General features: G+C 37.3%; 2 protein-coding genes across 2 annotated transcripts; both read left to right on the top strand.

Moving 5' to 3' along the window:
• On the top strand, positions 4,756–9,134 carry LOC109229493. Its single transcript, XM_019394952.1, has 5 exons — positions 4,756–5,471; positions 7,034–7,091; positions 7,172–7,289; positions 7,391–7,508; positions 8,695–9,134. Exons 1-5 carry the CDS (start codon positions 4,935–4,937, stop codon positions 8,746–8,748), a joined length of 885 nt encoding a protein of 294 aa, XP_019250497.1. The 5' UTR covers positions 4,756–4,934; the 3' UTR covers positions 8,749–9,134.
• LOC109229492 (uncharacterized protein At3g17950) lies at positions 11,059–14,022 on the top strand. The gene is made up of 3 exons (XM_019394951.1): positions 11,059–11,289; positions 11,586–11,735; positions 13,372–14,022. Exons 1-3 carry the CDS (start codon positions 11,278–11,280, stop codon positions 13,825–13,827), a joined length of 618 nt encoding a protein of 205 aa, XP_019250496.1. The 5' UTR covers positions 11,059–11,277; the 3' UTR covers positions 13,828–14,022.

Genomic DNA, 21,485 nt, shown 5'->3' with positions numbered 1-21,485 from the left:
TTTTGAAGAGTTTACCCATGTTATAAGGTGTTGGAGAATAAAAATTAACTTAGAATCATCATTATAACTTACCTTGGATGATTGGTTGGGGGGGGGGCCTTGGAGAAAGTTAGGTTCTTGAGAGCTTCCCTTTCTAGAGCAAGTGTTCATGTTTTGGGGTGTGGTGGACGAAGTAGGGCTTTTAAAACGACCCCCCGAGTGCGATCCTATGCAGATGAAGGCCAAAACGCACACCTGAATGTGCAACAAGGGCAGTAGCACTGCCACAAATGCGCAGTCACGCATGAGATGAGCTGGGCGCGCATACTGTGCATTGTCCAGTAAAATGGGCATAACTTTTTGCATATAGATCCGTTCGGGCTGAATAATATACTATTAGAAAGTAATTCAAAGGGTTACAAATTTTATGTTTTGAGTTTTGTCAAATGCCTAACAGAATTCCACGAAATCAGGCTGAAAGCCATACTTTGCATAAACTTAGTCGATTTTATCGAATCTTATGCGCCTCACTCTCCTTCTTGATTCCAAAACAACTATTTCCACCCATACTCATCCGATAGGATTTCACATGTCTAAAATATCAAATTAATACTCATCTAAAACATCCACACCTAATCCAAATTTATGGAGTGTTACACTATCAATGGTTTCAACCATACAACAACTCAACTTGATTTCTTTAACAGATTCCCACCATCGGGGACTTCATTCAAAACCTTTTCCATGCCTTGTCTACTGCTAGAAGGTCCGACTTTTTCATGAGAAGTAGCGGCAGGAACGACAACAAGGGCGGCTTCAGGTAAGGTAGCAGAAGAAATGAGAGAATTAACAGGAGTAGTAACTTGGGTCATTGGAAGAGCAGCAAATGGTGACTCTTCAGAAATGGGGCCAAAGTCTTCTTCCCCCTCAAATCCTTGGACGAAAAGTCTATCAACAGGACTTGAGGGGGGATTGCAAGAATGGTCAACATCTTCATTCTTAGAGAAGTCCAAGTGGACACTCTCTGGTTTATCAACAAGACTGAAAGGCACGGATCCTGAAGGCCGGTCTTGAGAAACAGTGGCTTCATCATCTAAAACCACGTGTCTTCTGGCTCGTGGCTTCCTCACTAATTAACCATCTTCATTATCTTCTTCTTCTTCTTCGGAGTCACGTGCTTCAGCATTCTTCCTCTTAGAAGAAGATACGCTTAGAATTTGTTTTTGAGCAGAGCTAATAGAAATCCTAGCAGAAGGAACAGAAGCGAGGCTGATGCCACGAATGGCAAACCCTAGAAACAGCAAAAACAAAAAGAATCAAAGGAAAAAGAAAAGAACAAAGGAAAAAAACCATGGTAATAAAGAATACCGCGGGTCTTCACTTTTCATAAAAACTTCCAAGAAAGAAATTTCCATGATCTCTGGTCCATGGGAGCAGCAGTCAATATTTTTGCTACTCAATCACGAAAGTTAGGGATTTATCCGAAAACTTTCATGATTGCTGAAAAATAAACATAAATGCGTGTAAGAAAGATTGAAACCTTGAGAGAAACAAAAAAAATAGAAAAAAAATGCTCACGTGCGAATTTTCACTTCTCAGGGAAGGACATATTCTCATCACCCACTAAGTCACGAGTGAAAACAGCTACAAATCGGGCATACCAACCACGGTCACAATCATCCTCGGGGCTGACTAAAACTCTCTTACTCCTTGCCACGAAAGAGAAAACACCCCCGCGAAAGAGATTGGGGAGTATAGATGGAGTAAGTGACGAAAAGTAAAAGGAGTGGAGACCATATTTGACAAATAGCAAAGGCAAGCTACTGGCCTCCACATGATCAGATCTATTTGGAAAAGGCAGATATTGAAGTAATGACAAAATTCAATGATTACTGGGTCGATAGGAGAGTTGAACCCTAAAGTAAAAAGGTAAGTATAAATAAACGAATAACCTTCACGATAAGAGGTAATTCTATCATCAGCACCAGGGGTTACCACTGGAAAATTTAGTTTCCAGTTGCATTCATGATGAAGTAAGGGAAGTAGACCAGAAGTGATCAAACTGGGGTAGTGATCAGCATGGTTAGTGATGTTATAGAAGAAACCTATTTTCTCATGGCTCCACGATCTGATATGAAAGAAAATTTTTGAGGACAATTTCGGACACAGTGGGCTCTCGCATGCGTTCATTGTGGTCTTTACCTCTAGTGGAGGATCTAGGAGTTATGGAAGTTCTTGCTCTAGAAGAAGAAGGTTTTGCAGTACTCTTCTGCGAAGGGGTAGAACTACGGTTAGATAGAGAGCCTAAGCTACAAAGTCTATCGCCTCTTCTATTTCTAGTTAGTGCAGAAGAGGGAGGAAGTTCATCAACAATCACTACCTTACAGGGGTCCGATGATGAAGAAGTATTTGAAGAACGGGAAGTCATCTTTAATGACGAAAATACAAAGAAAGAGGAAGAATTGAAAGAAGAGTTTAAATATGAATGCAAGAAAGAAGAAAATTTTTTCAAAGTTGCATACGATACGATTTATAAGGAAGAACTGTCATTATGAACCATCATCATGGAACCGTCACATAAAATTGATGCAACCGCAGAAAACCCTAAAAAAGCGCTGAAAATTGTAGAACCAATTATAACAAGACACGTATCCTGAGCATTAAATGGAAAGGATGTACGTCTCATCGTTTCTGAAGAAAGAATTATGATAGTTGGGAAGAGGAGACAAGACATTCCCGCCATAAAATGAACTTACCACTTCTCGATTATTTAGTTGAGAATGTTCAGAAAGTGGGGGGACTATCTGTATTGGTGAAAAAAAGGTATGACACGTGGATCAACACCTTGTGACAGATGGCACTTATATTGGGTCAATAAAGGAAGACAAAAAGGCGAGGATAAAATACCCATGGTATTTTATTAGAGAAGATACCGAATCTGACAGCTGAAAAAGATGGAATAGGCACGAGGTGCATGAAGACCATAAAATGGGAAGATTCATGAATCGGCTGTAAATATGAAAAGAGAATCAGCATTAGCCCTAATTATACGCGATCCTCTATTATTACCATAACCGTTACAAGTAAATTTAGTAACGGATAATTAAGGCAATGAATGTTAATAACGGGTCAGAATTAAGTAAGGAAACCGTTATAGCTGTGTGACCTTATATAAGGACCCTTACCTCATTTTGTACGATCATATGAACACTTACCATTATATGCAATCAGTCTTTTATTTTACTTGATTCAAGATTCCAATCCGTAATTCTGGGAGAATTTGGCAATCAACAATAAGCTTTATTTCTTTTATTTATAATTTTAGTTATTTATTTTATTCCTGCATTTTTAGGAAAGTGAAGTAAAATTTGGTTGTTAGTAACCTGATTTTCTTTAATATTAGCTTTGACCGCGAAAACTAATTTTGGGCTAAAAAGTTAGTTTAACAAACAAAACAGAAAATTTTTTGAGCCCACAAGTTTCTTGTGAAACGCTATGGTAAGGCGTAAGTCATCGGTTCAAATCCAATAAGGGGCTTTGTAAACTCCAATCTAGTATTCATATTTGATTCGTATTTGAGGGAGAATTGTATTTTTATTTGTAATAGAAAAAGTAACTAACTGGATGTGTCCTTAAGAAATTTAATCCCCTCACAGTTTTCTAGTGTTTCAGATTAATTCCTTCCAGGATAAAATGAAATAACTATTCTGTGATAGAGGCACGACAAATCATAGAATTTCGGCGAACTCAAACGGCAGAGCAAATCACACTTTAATGCTTACTTTTTTCTTGAAAAAATAATGCAAAAATACAGAAGAGAGAGAGGAGAGTTTGCAGATTTTCGGTGGTGCCCATACAAAACGCCGAAGGTAAGATCTTGTACTTAACAGCTTGTTATGGTTGTTCCCCGTTGTATCTTATTGTATTGTTATTCCAAAACAATATTTGTTTGATTGTTTTAGTTGTATTGTATTGTTAAATACATTCTTCCGGAACAATAAAAAGTCCCCTTTTTTGAAACAACCGATTTGGTGTGGTGGGATTGTTTCCTATTTTTCTTTCCAGTTATGTCCTAACTTATTATTGCACAATTCTATTTTATCTTTTACCTTTTTTTTCTATTTTAACTCCAAATCTCCAACCTATAACCTACTTTGTTTTTTTCCAGAACTTCTGCCGCCAACCTTAAAAGTGTTTTGCCGCCCCCCGTTTTATTTTTTCTACTAATTTGCTTTAACTCAATTCTAACTAGATATGCTCCTTTGTTTTGCCTTCTTTTGTCTCGCTCTTTTGTTCTGCTTTCTTAAGGTGTTTTGCCTTCTTGTGTTTTCAATTATTTTTATGCATAATTTTTGATAAATTTAATATTTAAATAATTGAGGGTATTTTGGTAAACTTATCAATTACAGTACAATACGATACAGTCAAACCAAACAACAAAATATTATTTAACAATAACAAACAATACGATCTATCCAAACATTATATTCATAAAATAATACAATACGTTACAATACATTATAAAGCGATGAGGAACAATGATCCAATCAGAGCGTAAAAGAGAAGGTAGACTCTGTCTCACTCTCTCTTGGCAATAGTTGGGTGTTAAACTGATATCCTGTTAATTACTACTACTACATGAAAAGAAAAAAGTCTATAAATTTTGAAAATAAAAACTAAAGCGGACAAAAAGCAAATAAAGGAAAAAGAAAAAACAGGCATTGTCATGGGACAAACTTCCCTACGGTGTCGTATGACCCATTTCAAATTTGAAATTCTTCAACAGCGCGGCATGGTTCCTCAACTCACATTCCCAATCCGCAAAGCTCAGTGAAGCAGCAGAAGCTTAGCTCACGCGAAGTTCCGTTTTTCATAGCATAAAGCCATAAACTTCTGGAAAAAGATTTTCCTTATACTCTTTTTTCAAATTCGAAAATACAGAAATAAACTCTCCGATGAGTTACGCTATTGACGATAAGGACCTAGACGACGCCGCATTATGGGCGGTGATCGACTCCGCCGCCGCCGCCGCCTCACTTTCCGCCTCCACCACCACCACTGTCTCCAAATACCGCAAATCTCTACCTTACAATCACTCTCCAATTCGGCCTCTTCACATTCCAAATCCTTCTCCACAGTCTAATCCTAGAAACTTCCAGAATCATCACCGTGACGGTGAGGTACTAAATCACCGGCCGCAGAAAATCTCCAGGTCAAACACTAACTGCGTTTCGGAACTGAAAGAGACGAGTCTGAAACCGATGGCGGTAGTAAAGCACGTGCAGCGCACGCCGAACGTGACTAATTATTCGTCGCCGCCAGTGACGAGGAGGTCCCCGGTTCTGGTTCCGGTATCGCAGTATGATCAAAACTATAACAGTCCGATTGGATCGGAAAGTTCTCCGGATGGAGATGGCGTCATGAGGCATAGCTTGGCCGGTCAGTTTCCATCTGTTTCTCTGTTCAAGGAGTATCAAAATGCAGCTATGGCGGTAAAATTCATCAATTTTCATTTTATTTTATCATATTTGTTCGATTTCGTGGAATCGCTACTGCGTATATCATTAGTCCAGCAAATTGTCTAGATATATTAATTTAGCTAGAGAGCTATGACATGATAAACAGAGGCGGAGCCAGGATTTTAAGTTTAATGGGTTCTGAACTACCCTCGGGGCTCATAGCTCTTCTTGATTACTGGGTTCGCAATTAGATATTTATACATATTTAATAAACTTTCTAACAAATACAGAATGTAAGTAAAAACTACTGGGTTCATCTCTACCTCCGCCCCTGATGATAAATGATGTCATCAATCTGAAATTTAGCATGAATTTGCTATTTTATCTGTTGTTATGTGAGTATAATCTATTTTCATATGTAGAATTTTATTATAGTGCATAATAGCCACTTTTCAAATGTAGATATAAGTAGTAAGTTTGCTTTCTGTTCGTTGAGCTATTTCAATGTACTTGAAGAGAAAGCTTTATAAGTGTTTCTGTTTTCTCTTGTATGATCCCTGTCTTCACCTATTTTGCATTTATGATACTAGTAAGGTGTATGCTATTCGTAGATTTATAAGATTTCGTTCCCATTTTTCCATGATTTCATTTTCTTGGTGAGACTTGTCTCTTCTCCTCATTGAACATTATGCTTCTTTTGGCATTGGAAGAAATGTCATCTCTTGTTCTCTATAGTCTTGTGATTTCAAATTATCTCCAATGGTTAAGTGAAGTACGTCAGCAACTTAAACAACATTGATATTTGATTATAAATGAAAGAAAGCTGAATCAAGAGAAACTTTGGAGAAAAAGATAGTAGAGTATTAACAGGAATTGGTAGTGCATAATAGCCTCTTTCTCAATGTAGTTGTAAGTAGTAATTTTACTTAGCTTTCTGTTCATTGATCTATTCCAATGCGCTCTAAGTGAAGATCTTAAGTGTTTCTGTCTTCTTGTCATGATATTTGCCTTCACCTATATTTCTTTAGCATATTAATAAGATATATCGTTTGCAGATTTTTAGGTTTCATTCCCATTTTTCCATAAATTTGATTTTCTTGGCAATAGACTTGTCTCATCTCCTCATTGAACATTATACTTCTTTTGGCATCACAAGAAATGTCATCTCTTGTTCTCTATAGTCTTGTGATATCAAATTTCCATTAATGGAAGTATTTCCGCTTCCTAAAGAGGATTGGAATTTGATAGTAATTGAAGAAAAACTGAATCAAGAGAAACAATGGAGAATACGGTAGTAGAGAAGTACAAGGAATTGATGAGCATAGCATTTTGTACTAAATTGGATCAGCAGATCATTGCACGAAAAATCTTCGAATTTCAAGGGAAAACTTGACTATCTCCTAAAAATCTGTGCAACGTCTGCACCTTTACTAAAATAGCCTGTTACAAGTCACCTTCAAGATAAATAGAACTACACTGCCTGTCAGTTTCTGTTAACATCTATAACAGCAATTACTGCTGTTGTTTTGTCATGAAATTTTGGTGTATGCATGAATATGATTTCATCAGGGTTTAAGCAATTCAACAATTCACAGATTCTGGAGAAAGGTGACTACACTATGATTTCTGGAAATCCCTTCATAAAAAAAGCTGGTAAGTTATCAAGCTTGGGTCATTGGTTTCTTCTACTCTCAGCTAAATTTTACTGCATAAACAGCATCATTTTTGTGCAGGTTGGAGGAAGATATCCTTTTACTTCAATCTATCATATGAAATTAAAGACAAGACCATCGAATTTGATGAGAACCGTAATGTCCTGCGTGCTGAATTTATAGTTCGAGCGTACATGCAGTATGTTCTTTTGACTCTCTCACTGTTCCTATTGAAACATGTTGCTTTGCTAGATTCTTTTCAGCTTGATCCATTTTGCCCTTTCTTTGGTTTGTTTGTAGAGGCGGTAGGTTCTCAGATGGATGGGGTTCATGTGAGCGGCGGGAGAAGAAGTTTCTAAAACCAAATCATGACATTCCCAGCACGGCAGAAACCAGAGCCAAAAATAAAGCATGTCAGGTACATAAATCTCCTACCTTCGGAACACTATAAAAGATAAGTTGTTGTTCCTCGTTTAATTCGTTTTACTAGTTCTCAGTCTTGCTCACAGCTTATGTGTTGGTGGAGCAATTTCTAAAATGATTTTAGGCTTTACTGTTGTCGATTGCCTGCAACTCCATCTTGTTTTTTTGGGGATGAATTCATTGTTCTTTGTGAGTAGGGTCTCTGGTGTTGTTTCATCCATATAAGGTGTATAGATAAGCTAAAAAAGTAAAACTGCTTTGAGGCTTATTTCAGTTTTTTGGGCTCTCGTGATGCTGTCAAGCCTAACATTATTACTTTGAGTCGTGATCTAGCCTGAACTTAGTAGTAGACTAGATATGTGAGAGCCTAAACATATGGCTGTTTGTGTCTTTACTAGCTTCCCTCTTGCCTTTGTCGCAAATTGAGATGGACTTACATATAGTTTGGTTCTACAATTTTATACTACTTTAAGTCACTTGATTTTAATTTGCTAACCGGAGCACTATTTCTGGAGTCAGATGGTCTCCACTTTCCGGCTCTATTTCTCTATAGTTCATCCTAACAAATATGAAATTCTTGCAACACCTAAATTCTATTTCAATACTAAGTTTCTGTAGAACTAAGCATGGTTCATGTGTTTGACAAAAGACTGTGAAATCTTTATAGGGTCACCCTTTCCATTCTCGTAGGAAAGTAGAACAGTGATCTGTTGCTAAACCAATTGTATGGCACAAAGTAGTGGAGGATATGAAGAAGAACATAGAAGCTTTCTATCAGTGTTCTTTTCCCCATTTATACAGGCATTTTGCATATTGAAAGTGCATGGTCCATGAAGGGAGCCTTGGAGCAACGGTAAAGTTGTCTCCGTGTGACCTATAGGTCATGGGTTCGAGCCGTGGAAGCAGCCACTAATGCTTGCATTAGGTTGGCTGTCTACATCACACCAATTGGGTGCGGCACTTCCCCAGACCCTGCATGAATGCATGATGCTTTGTGCACTGGGCTGCCCTTTTTAAATTATGGCATACTTTCCTTATCTGTGTTCTTGTTCTTGCCAGTCATATCTATCTGTACCATTCACTTTCTGCTGTTTGGACTGTTTATTCCTTTTAATAATCATCAATACTGTGCTATCATAAGTTAGTTTGTTAAGCAACTCAATGAGTCTAAACATTTACAGGACTTGCTTGGAATTGGAGAATATCGACCTGGTGTGAGCCAGAGTAACCGGTAGAACAATCAAACAGTAACGTCCTCCATACCTGAGTCATTTGTAGTTCCATTAACCAAGAAGAGAATACTCATTATAACAACTCTCCTCCTAACACAAGGTTCACTCAACCCCAAACCTGATATTAGGTAATATGAAAAGCCATGGAAACAAGTATAGAAAGAAGTTGTATGCACTGTAGTACACACCTAGTGTGCTTGTAACATCTAAAGCCAATCCTGTACTTTTGATTTATTATATTTTTTTTCCCACTTTATTCTCTCCTTAACGCGACACCAACTTTCAATCTTGGTGACCCCGTGTGTAATAATACACCAGGCAGCGGCATGGGCTGATAATACTACTGCTATACTTTTCCAAGTTTGATAATATGAAATGACATTTCTGTTTGGCATTTTATACATAAATTGACAGTTAGCTTGTCTTCATCATCTACTAGCAGATGAGCTTTGCCATACCTTTTGACCCAAAATGTCACTTTTTGTTTCTTTACTGGCAATGTGAAAATGGGCAAAGGACCTAATAGCACTGTAAGTAGAATATTTTTAAAATCTGACACACCGACAATAGCTCTGGTTAAATTAGATGTATATTTCGAGTATTGTGTATATTATTGAGATAGTGATACTTCTATTAATGATCTCCGTTGACATCGCCGTTCTTGAAGAGTGTGATCTATGATCCACAATAGCTTCTTAAAAAATGAAAAGTCTGTCAAGGAATTTTAGATACACGTGTATGTTTATAGACTTCTTTTGTATTTTCTTCTAATTAAATTGCTTAACCATGTATATTGATATGATTTAAGTATGAACATCGAATGTGGTAAATTTTTACTGTTTCACTCTGGGCTAGTTAGTCCCATTTGTATTGGTATTCTGTTATATTCATACGATTGAGTATATTAGTTCATTAATTTCTCAATTTGGATGTGGATGTCTTGACTTTCTTAGAGTTAATTCATTACTTATTATTTACCTTTGTACTTTCTAAACTTTTGTTTTCTGATATACAGACTAAGCTCTTAAGGTAGTGCTAATGGCGAGTGTAAATGTAGGTTAGAACGTTCTAATCATTTTCCATTCTAAGTATTAGTACAGTCATTTCAATCACAAAGTATGATTGCTAAAAAGAGGCAATTCATTCTGTTTAAAGCTAAATGTTCTTAGTAAAAAAATTTAATAATGGTACTGATGTTCCCCAATACTTCTCCATTTACATTTTCTTTTTCCTTACTCTTTTCATATGATTGACAAATATTTTCTTGGATGCTTTACTTTGACCTGATATTATGCAAAAGTTTTGTTCAAACCACAAGCTCTTATTTCTTTTCCGTTTATCTGTGGCCCTTAAACTCAGTTTTAATATAATGAGTACAAATTTTAATTCTCACTTTAAAAACTGTGTCAACTTTGACCATGTGAGTTTAGCAAAGCATAGTTAGTCTTAAATTGGGATAAAAAAGACTTATACCTTGACAGCAAATGTACTTTTGTAATTATGATGACACTATATGATTTAATAATGATTGTTGGATTCGACCAAAGAAGTTTCTTATCAACGGAAAGGGAATGCAACTATGTGGGATTTATAATATTAAACCGTAACTACATTGCAACCATCAAACAGTGTGATAGGATGGATAAATTAAAGCTCTCATTCCTATGCCCTAGAAGTGAAGAAACTTTTGGTAGAGAGTTTCCCCTATAATAAGTCTTATGCTATGCCAATTAAACTTAGTAGGCGTTTGGACATGAATACCAATTTTTTTTTTTTTTTAAATTTGGAATTTCACTAAAATTTGAATTGAAGATGAAATTGTGTTTGGTTATAATTTTTGCAACATAGTTGGATGTCTTTTTTTTCAACATATTTTGCAACTAAACACTAGCAACCGCTACCCATTTTCAATTGAAAAAGCATTTTCAAGTGAGATTGGAAAAATTGTATGATTTTGATAACCAAACATTATTTTTTAAAAAAAAAAATTTGAAAAAAAAGAAAAATTTTCTTATGTCCAAACGGGCTCTTAGTCGGGTCAGCGTGTTTTTAGATACCGAGTGGTTGAAAACTATATTGCACTAACCATCACCATTAGAAACAGAAATTAGCGACCGACAAATTTTGTAACTAAAGAGAAATCCGTCACTAAAGCAATAGATTATCAAAAAATTCCGTTAGTTATTTAACAACAAATCAACGACGAAGTTCAGCTGATTCTTTTTTTTTTTTTTTTTTTTTTTTTTTGTAGTGCGTGGCCCTCAGACCCCATAAGACATGGTGTAAAGGTTGAAGACCAAGGTGCTTTTTTTTCGAAGATATATACTGTACTACCATTAGTTCCAGTTCCAGCATATTCTTATAATTCTTGTCCTTTTACTTTTCTTTTCTTGTTCAGAGAAAGAGAGGATGTAAACCAGTGGAGATGACAGTTTAGTTTTCCCTCAGATGACCTCTCTCTCACTGTCCCCTTCTCACCAATTTTAGTCCTTAAAGCCATCAGTCTCTTCCAACTAGTAGTCAAGTTAATCTATGGCTCAACAGGTACACTTTTGTCCTTCATTTTTTTCCTATTACATTAGGAAAGGGAGACCGTGAGAATCGAACTGACACCTATTATACAGATGACTCTCACCAGTACTGCTAGACTGTAACTCTGTAGTGGTCTCCCTATCCTAAGTCTCCCTCATTAGCATCAAAATGAGATTCCTTAACATTTTTCTGCTTTATGTTTGAGCTCATCTGGTTTATTTATTGATTATGGTATTATCTTGTGGATTTGATTCTTGTACTTTTTGCTATTACCTTTTTATTTTGGAAGTTAAATTTTGATTATGCAGGAAGAAGGGTGGCCACTTGGGCTGCAACCATTGAATGTAAGAGGTGGGCAAGTCAGAAACCGTGGATTTAATGGATCACTTTCCTTCAATACTTTGATCACTGGTTCTCCTTCCTCTTCCACTGATTCTTCTTCTGATCTTGATACTGAGGTCTGTATTTTTTCATATAAATTTAGCTCTTTTTTTAATAAAGAATATTCTCTACATCCGAAAATTAGAAAATAGTATGCAAATATTGGTGTTGAAGAGATTGGTTGGTTGAGGATACAGTCAGTCGCGGAGCTAGGATATTTACTAAGGGCCTACAAGGGGATTCAATATGCATCTATTACATATATATGAAAATATAAATTTAGATTTGTATACATAGTATAATTTTCCGACAAAGAACGTACTGATGATTTCCCTTGTGCTCCCTTGCTCAGGGGCGGAGCTAGCATAGGACTTACGGGTTCGGTCGAACCCAGTAACTTTGGTCCAAAACCTGTATTTGTCTTAAAAATTCATTGAATATGTATAAATTGTTAATTTAGAACCCAGTAACATAAATGAACTAGAATCCCCAACCCACAAGCTTCAAATCCTGACTCCGCCTCTGCCCTTGCTCCGCCCCAAAATACATAAATAATGGAGCAAAGAGCCAAAGAGGAAGATATGTTAATATTCCATTGCGTATTTTTCTTTTCTTTTATTTAATCATCCAAATATCATGATTATACTAATCTAATTAATCTGGATTATATTCTCGTCGAATAGGACCATTAAAACATAAAAGAAAAAAGCATTTGCTATTAAATATTTATCTATTTCTGCGGCTCAAACTTAAACTTTTTAATTAAGGATAGAAAGATCTCATTCGAACTGTGGAAGCAGCTACTAATGCTTGCATTAAGATATAATTGTCTATATTATTTCTTTTGGGATATGACTCTTCCCCGATCCTACATGAATGTGAGATACTTTATTTACCTAGCTGTTTTCTTTCTTTTTTTTAAAAGAAAGATCTCATTCATTCATTGCACTTTTGGTGTGTTCATTTTTCTTTTATGCATGCAGCATCTTCATGTTATACTATAGATTGCTATAATGTCTTTTTCTTAGTATATCACTATGGGGTCAATGTCTTATCAAAAGTGGGAGGGGGAAGCACTTTACTCTTTACACATGGCCTTTCAATTATTATGTTTCCCAGTCTGACTCAGGTTCAGAGAAAAAAATTATATTCCTAATAATTTAAACAAAAAAATATCTCTTTCTTTTCTTTAATATATATAGATGAATTTTATAATCAAGTAATGGACTAACCATAAAGTCAATATTCTATAATTGAATAAAACTTGGCATGATTGCTTTGAGTCTGTTTCTTTGAACCGATGTTCTATCGGAAACCGACTTTCTACTTGTACAAGATAAGAGTAAGCAGTGGAGGAGACAAGATTTTCTTTAAGGGGTTTAAAAAAGAAAAAGTTAGAAAATTAAAAGAGACTGCGACCAACGAGAATTGAATTAGCTACTTCACAAAGGTTTTGAACTCCGTTGATCACTGAGCTATGCTTTTAGATTATATCAAGGGGATTCAAATATAATATGTAGAGGCACAAAGCGGATTTTGCCTTGTATGTACAATGTAATTTCCCGCCGAAGGAGGTTCGAGTGAACCCCTTCTACCCCCAAATCCACTCCTGCGGGGTAAGGCTATGCACTCTCTACCCTTCTCAGACACCACTTGTGGGATTACAATGTTATTGTTGTTGAACAAAACTTACTTTTTTTTTGGTTGTTGCAGTCTACTGCTTCTTTCTTCCATGACAAGAGCATAACTCTAGGAAGTCTCATAGGAATTACCAGCATTTTAGAGCTTTCAGGAAGATCAACAAGAAGAAGAACAGTAGTAGTTGAACCTATATTAAGGGACAAGAAGAAGAGGAATAACAACAAATCAAGAACTTGGTTATTCTCTCTATGCTCAAAGCTAAGTACTGATGCAGTAAACATAAATAACAATTCTTCTCCATCTTTAGGCCATTTTCTTGAAGCAGAAAGAAGAGCTTCTGCTTCCAATAATGCTTATGGACTTGATGATTTCAATCTATTATCAGATTCAAATATGAATAATTCATTGTTCATTGATGGCCAAATTGCTCCTCCTGATGAGTCAAGAAAAGAGTTATTTGAGCTAGATGAAAATGGTCATGGAAGTCCTTTGATTTTCTCATGCTTATGTGGGCACTTAGTTCATTAATTGACTGATTTCAATCATTTTTTTCAAATGTTGTGAAATTTTTATTACCATTGTTGTTGTCTCCTTGAAAAGGAACATTTGGTTTAATGGGTAGAGGATTGTTTATTTGATTCACGAGGGGGTGATGAAATCTTGCAATTCTTGAGTATTTGTTATTGCCATCATTGGAAGTATTAAATTAATTTTCTTTCAACATGTTGGTTCTTACATCGCTTGTTTCCCCTTAAAGCTTTAATCACATTTCCTAGTTTCAACATTGTGGTGCATGTGTACCTTTTTGGTTCAGACTATCCCGAAATACAGAAGGATTTTTCATTATTCCCCGCGTCTATGTCAAAATCTGAGCTCAAATCTGGCTGAAATCCACAATTATAGCTAAATTCAACAAGAAGTAATTTTTGGGATAATTTTCGATTTATTAACTGAATGGATATATTACGAAATAAAATGAGAAAACAAAATAAGCAACAACAATTAAATGATAAACACCATTGATGACAACTCGATTCTGCAAAAGGAAAAGAAATAGATTAAGATGAGAGAAGAAATTTGGATTGAAGGGAGAAGAATCAGATGAGTGAGGAGAAATCTAATACCAGAAGTTCGATGGATTCTCCCCCCCCCCCCCCCCTCTCTATTTGATACTGATGGAGATGATCTAGGCTGTTGATCTATACCGGCCATTCTAATCTCAACCATTAAATTTTTCTGTTTTGCAATGAGGCCCTCTTACCCTTCTATAATTTAACTATGCCCAACTTTGAAATAACGAACCTAACAGACCATGACATACCCTTCCCCTTAAATTTATCCTTGTCGTCCTCAAGGATCAAAATGAGGAAATTTGGATTTCAAATTTGCATAATCTTCCCAAGTGGCATCCTCAGAAGCTAGATTCGACCATTAATTGCACTATGACCTTAACGGCGACAGGATTTCCCTTCTTAACCATTTGCCTTTGTAAGATGGCAACTGGTGCAACCAGAAACTGTCTGTCATCCCCAGTCTGGGGGGGGGGGGGCAGTCTGAGCAATGATCTTGGACCTCACCTTCTTCTTCAATAGAGAAACATGAAATATATTCCCGATACCTCCCAAGGAAAATCTCGAATTTGGATCCCAAATTGACGGGTTAGTGTGAGGGGTATACCTTGGAAGTGGGAGGCAATTACAATTTGTTAGCAACTTGTCCAACCTTGGCAATGACTTTGTATGGCCATAGAATTTAGAACTGAGTTTGAGGTTTCTTCTGAGAGCTAAGCATGTTTGCCTATAAGGCCGGAGCTTGAGAAACACCATGTCACCCACCTGAAATTCCCTTTCAATTCTTCTTTGATCTGCATATAACTTCATCATCTCTTGAGCTTTAACCAAGTCATCCTGCAAGAATTATTGAACTTGTTGTCTGTTCATTACAGCACCACCATCATCCTGGACATTAGTATCTAACAATGGCCCAACTGATAACTATGGCGGAGCAAAACCATACAAAGTTTCAAAAGGAGTGCAACCTAAACTGGTGTATTGGTATTGTACCGCCACTCAACTTGGGGTAACTATTGCTTCCATTGTATTGGTCTATGAGAAGTCATGCTCCTGAGATAGTTTTCAATACATTTATTCACCCTCTCACTTTGGGCATCACTTTGAGGGTGATAAGCAGTCGTGAAATGAAGTTGAGTGCTCAGTAGTCTGAATAGTGCCTGCCAGAAGTTGCTTAAGAACACTCTGTCTCTATCAGAAACTATAGAGTCAAGTAACCCATGTTGAGTATGAGCCTGCTTGAAGAACTTGTTAGCCACATTCACTGTAGTGTAAGGATGAGTAAATGTCATAAAATGAGCAAACTTTGATCTTCCATCAACTACCACAAATATCACTTCCTTGCCCTTAGATTTTGGTAGTCCTTCAATGAAATCCATGGTGATATGTTTCCAAACCTGATTTGAATGGGTAGAGGTTGCAATAGACCCGGGTAAGGAACATTTTCTCCTTTGTTTCTTTGGAAAACATCACAAACAGATACATGGTCTACAACCATCTGTTTTATACCAGGCCAGTACAATAATAGTGAGAGTCTTTTGATGGTGCCAAGTTGGCCTGAATGCCCTCTAACTGGTGAGTCATGAAAGGTTGCCAATAGTTATTGCCTGAGTGAACCAAAATTCCCTATATAAATTTTGCCTTTCTTTCTCAAAATTCTAGCTGTGTAATGATAGATGTGAGGCCCTTGAGTATTCACTGTTACCTCAAAGATCAAGGCAGTTGCATATGCATCCCCTTTATAACTATTACTGACTTCTTGCATCCAAGTAGGAATAGTTACGCTAATGGCCATAAACTCAGCTGCATCACACAAGGTTTCACCTTCTTGACCTTCAAACTACCTTGAAAGTGCATCAATAACTCTGTTCTCTGCCCCTTTTTATAATGAACTTCATAATCAAGTTCAAGTAGCTTAGTTAACCCTTTCTGTTGAATGGCAGTGGTTACTCTTTGTTCTAAAAGAAATTTGAGGCTATGATGATCAGTTCTTACTATAAAATATTTATACTACAAGTAGTGCCTCCACCTTTTCACTGCATTCAAAAGAGCCATGTAGTCTTTTTCATAAACAAATCTTCCTCTGTGTCTAGGAGCATGCATCTTGCTCAAGTATGTAATGGGTTTCCCCTTCTGTAACAACACAACACCTACACCATTCTGGCTAGCATCAGTCTCAACTACAATATCTTGAGTGTAATCGGGTAAGGCCAAGACCCGTGTGTTAACTATAGCTTGCTTCAGAGCTTCAAAGGCAATTGCAGCTTCCTCATTCCATTAGAAAGTTTTTTCTTATGTAAATCAGTCAATGGTTTAGCAATGACTCCATAGTTGAGCACATATTTCCTGTAATAGCCAGTTAACCCCAAGAATCCTATCAATCCTCTCAAGGTAGTAGGAGTAGGCCAATCCACCATAGCTTTGACTTTCTCATGATCAGTAGAAACTCCCTCCCTTGAAATAACATATCCCAAGTATTCCACTTTCGATTGCCCAAAGGAACACTTAGACTATTTTGCATACAAGGTCTGTGCTCTCAGAATTTGGAACATTGTTTCTAAATGTGATAGGTGTTCATGTAGGGATTTACTATATATGAGGACGTCATCAAAGAATACCAACACAAATTTTCTGAGTATAGGTTGAAAAACTTGGTTCATCAGTGCTTGAAATATGGCTGGAGCATTAGTTAGCCCAAATAGCATAACCTTGAACTCATAATGTCCTAAGTGAGTTCTAAAAGCAGTTTTATAGATGTCTTCACTCCTCATCCTAATTTGGTGGTAACCAGCTCTTAGGCCAATTTTAGAAAAGATTACTGACCATACAACTAACGAACGTAAAGCACACACTAAAATATGCTCGCCAGTCTAATATAGTAAATTATAATATCGTATCCACAGGGATTGGAGTTAAATAATATTTTTGTAGTTTATAGCTCAATTGCTATCCAAGATGATCAATAATGGAGATTTATGTGATTTAAACTAAAATTATCTAAGAGTCTAAACTATTGACTAGTGACGAACAATGAAAGTAATAGGCAAAGGAAGATATCAATGGGGAGAAAATAGGATTGATAGGATAGGTGCAAGACAAATGTTTGGGATCTAACTCTAGATAATTCACTTCTAATGTTCAAGTGAGTCTCTGGAATTCACTTGGTTATTAATTCAATTGTTTAGTAGAAACTCCTCTCTCGATTAAGTGTCAACCTCACAAGATGAATCAATTTAAGCTCGTGAAGATATGTAAAAATTCATAGTGGATTGGTCTTTAGGAGAAACTCTCTCGATTATCCTCCTAACTAGGATTAATCAACAATTCAATTAGCCTCTTTCGATTACAAAGAAGAATTAATGACTTCAACCAACAAAATATAATGCAAGGATATCACAAGTTATGCCTCTCTCGATTACATGAACTAGTGAATATAGATGCAACTATTAAAACATCCAAAACGATTCAATACATAAAAACTAGAGTTAATATCCACAAACAAGTATCAATACACCAAATCCATCAAACCCTAAAGAGAACTACTCCATGGATATGGTGTAATTCATCACAAATATGTTTAAATAAAAAAAAACATAAAACGATCCAAACTCTTGTCTTGAGTGAGGACTGAATGATGAAATCCTTGCGCTTTTGCTTCTCCACCTCCTCCTTAGCTTCCTTAGGTCTAAGATGTGTCAAAAGTCCTCAAAATAACATTTTACGTGTATTTATACTAAGTAGGATCAGGCCCAAACGAAATCACCTTCTCCTAGCCGAAATTGGATTGTTACTCTGTAAAAAATACACAAGCGCGCCGCATGGGGCGCCGCACCACGCGGGATGGTAGTGGATTTTATCAGGGACCTTGCAATTTCGAGGCAGCAACAAAATGGGCAGCCGCGGCGCGCCATGCGCCGCCCTCGCGCCGCCCCGCACGCTACGACTGTGGTGATTTCTTAGAGCTTGGCTTTTTCTTGACTTTTTGCTATCCAGACGTGGTTCTTGACCCCCGAACGAGATCCCGATTTAATCCCTTGGGCTTTTACTCAGATTTCAAAGCTCCAAATAGCTCAAATTTATTCCATAACATCTACATAGCTCGGAATCACTTCTACAAGGCATAAAACACACAATTAGTGCAAAATATTAGCAATTAAAGCTCAAACTCAATTAAAGTACAGTAAATTGGAGTGTAATAAGCGACTAAAATACGTGATTATAGCCTACCATCAACTCATCTAGCAAGTGAGCCACCATGGGAATTGGATACTTATCTTTGATGGTTATCTCATTAAGCCCCCTGTAATTCACACAAGATCTCCAAGTCCCGTCTTTCTTTTTAACTAGCAAGGCTGGTAAAGAAAAAGGTGACTCACTATCTCTAAAGATCCCATTAAGCATCATTTCTCTCACCTATTTTTCTAACTCTTCCTTATGGAAAAAATGCCTCATGCTGACATGTGCATATCCTGGCTTGAGTGGAATTCCATGATCTAGGGCCCTTGAAGGTGGTAGGGATTTAGGCCCAGCAAACACATCTTGATAAGTGATCAACAATAACTGGATGGAGGGATCAGTTGATTCTTCCTCTTTTACTGCTTGTACCAAGAACAAGTGTGTCGTAAGAGTTTGCCCCTTCGGTATCAATTTTACCATAGTTCTTCCACTAGTCAACCCCAACTGTTCTTGCTGGTTAATACCCTGCAACACCACCTTATTTCCCTTTTTCCCAATGGTAATACAATTTTTTTCATGATCAAACTTAGTTGGATTAAACTTCTTCATCCAATCATTTCCAATGACTATGTCACAACCTCCTAACTGTAAGATCCTCAAATATTCTTCAAACATTTTTCCACCCATATTCCAGCTAAACTTAGGACAACAGAGTTGGTATACATATAATTTCCATCGTCCATTGTCACTCTGAGTGTATTAGCAAACACTGGTGTATAACCAGTCTCTTTGATAGTAATCTCATTAATGAAGCTATGTGTGCTTCCTGAGTCCACCAATATAGTTAACTCCTTCTTTCTAAATATTCCTCTCACTGACTCCCATATTAGTATTAGACAAGGCATTAAAGTAAACAGTCTCTTGTATATATGGTCCTAGGTCTAGTCCAATCTCCACCTCAGGTGGTGGTTCTTCTTGTATAGTAGTCACTTCCTCTACTTCTCCGGTCAAACATTGCAGTTGTTTGAGTTGACACCTGTGACCAGGACCAAATTTTTCTCCTCATCTGAAGCATAATTGAGTGGCCTTTCTATACTCATACAACCTCTGGATTCAGTCTTAGAGGACTATGTTTGGATGAAGCAGCTACAGTTGGCCTTTGCACTACTGTAGGAATTGAAGTTTTAGCAGCAGTGGTCACTCTTGCTAGTGGTTGACTCTTCTTCAAGGCAACTTCAATTTCCTTCTCCTGCATCCTAGTTTACTCAATGGCACTACTCAAGGTCTTAGGTTTAAACAACTTGTCACGACCCAAAAACTAACCTTGTTGTGATGACGCCTATCGTGGTACTAGGCAAGCTGACACATTACCAAAACAAAATGATATCTTCATTTCAAAGATAATTCTAACGCTATTTAATATAAAACCTTCATAAAGGAGTCAAATCAAAACAAAGTGTGGAAAGAAAGCCCGACATCGGGGTGTCACTAGCCATGAGCATCTACTACAACCGTATGACAACATCAAGACTAACATAGTCTGGAAATAACTGAATACAACTAAGGGAAGATAAAGAGGGAGGAAAGTAGGGCTGCGATCGCCAGGCAGCCACCTTGTTAACTTCGATGGATCTGCGACTGAATAATCAACATATGCTACAGTGACTAGAAATGCCTGGATCTGCACACAAAGTGCAGGGAGTAACGTGAGTACGCCAACTCAGTAAGGAACAACAGTAAATAAAGACTGAGAAGTAGTGATGAGCAATAATGCAAGTAAAGTTCATATCACAAAAAAACTCAGTGAAATACGACATGTTTTTAAAACCAGAGTTTGAATCAAATCAGCTTCTTTAAATCCAGTTCCAGTAAAATCATTTAAAAAAATGTTCCAACAGTTTTTCGAACAAAGGTTCAATGCAAAAGTGAGCAAAATGATGAAATCATAAACAGCCCCTCGGGCAAGCATCACTCATATACAGCCCATCGGGCAAACCTCACTGTCGCTCAAATAAAGCCCCTCGGGCCAACCTCACCATCACTCATGTACAGCCCCTCGGGCAAACCTCACCATCACTCATGCCTCCCAGTCACTCAGCACTCGGCACTCGCACTTAGTAGGTACCTGCGCTCACTGGGGGTGTGCAGACTCCGGAGGGACTCCTTCGGCCCAAGCGCTATCACAAGTCAATCATGGCATAAATCAATCAGGCCCTCAGCCTCACTCAGTCATGAATCAGTAAAACATGCTGCGACGTGCAGCTCGATCCCATAAATATCCTCACAAATAAGGCCCTCGGCCTCGCTCAGTCATAAACCTCTCAAGCCACTCGGGCTTTCAGTAAAAATAGGGTACTCATCCCAAAATAACATTTATATGCATCAAAACAGAGTAATAATGACTGAGTTATGAAATCAATAAGTATAACATGACTAAGTATAGATTTCCAATAGAAAATAATGAGAGGATAGCAATAAAAGACCTCTAAGGTCCAAACAACACCGGCATAAGTGATTTTTCAAAATAAGCACGGCATCCAGCCTGATTTTTCAAAAATTCTTTCTAAAAAAAGTGAGAGGCATGTAGTTTCAACAAAATATTCAACTTTACAGTAGATACGGGACAGGCCGAGTCACAATCCCCAACGGTGCATGCTCATACGCTCGTCACCTCAGAATAGTCACATGACATAAAATCCAGGGTTTCATACCCTCAGGACTAGATTTACAATCGTTACTTACCTCAAAACGATCAAATCTCTACTCCGTGATGCTCTTGCCCCTCGAATCGGCCTCCAAACGTCCCGAATCTAGCCAAAAGCAATACAATGCAATCAATATAAGGCAAGGAGACAAATCCATAAGGAAAACTACTTAATTGGACACAAATCCCGAAATTCACTAAAACCCGGCCCTCGGGCCCACGTCTCGAAATCCAAC

This window comes from Nicotiana attenuata, chromosome 7 (assembly GCF_001879085.1).
Source record: "Nicotiana attenuata strain UT chromosome 7, NIATTr2, whole genome shotgun sequence".
Classification (NCBI taxonomy): domain Eukaryota; kingdom Viridiplantae; phylum Streptophyta; class Magnoliopsida; order Solanales; family Solanaceae; genus Nicotiana; species Nicotiana attenuata.
Note: the sequence above shows the minus strand (reverse complement) of the source record. Positions and strands in the feature narration are given on the sequence as shown.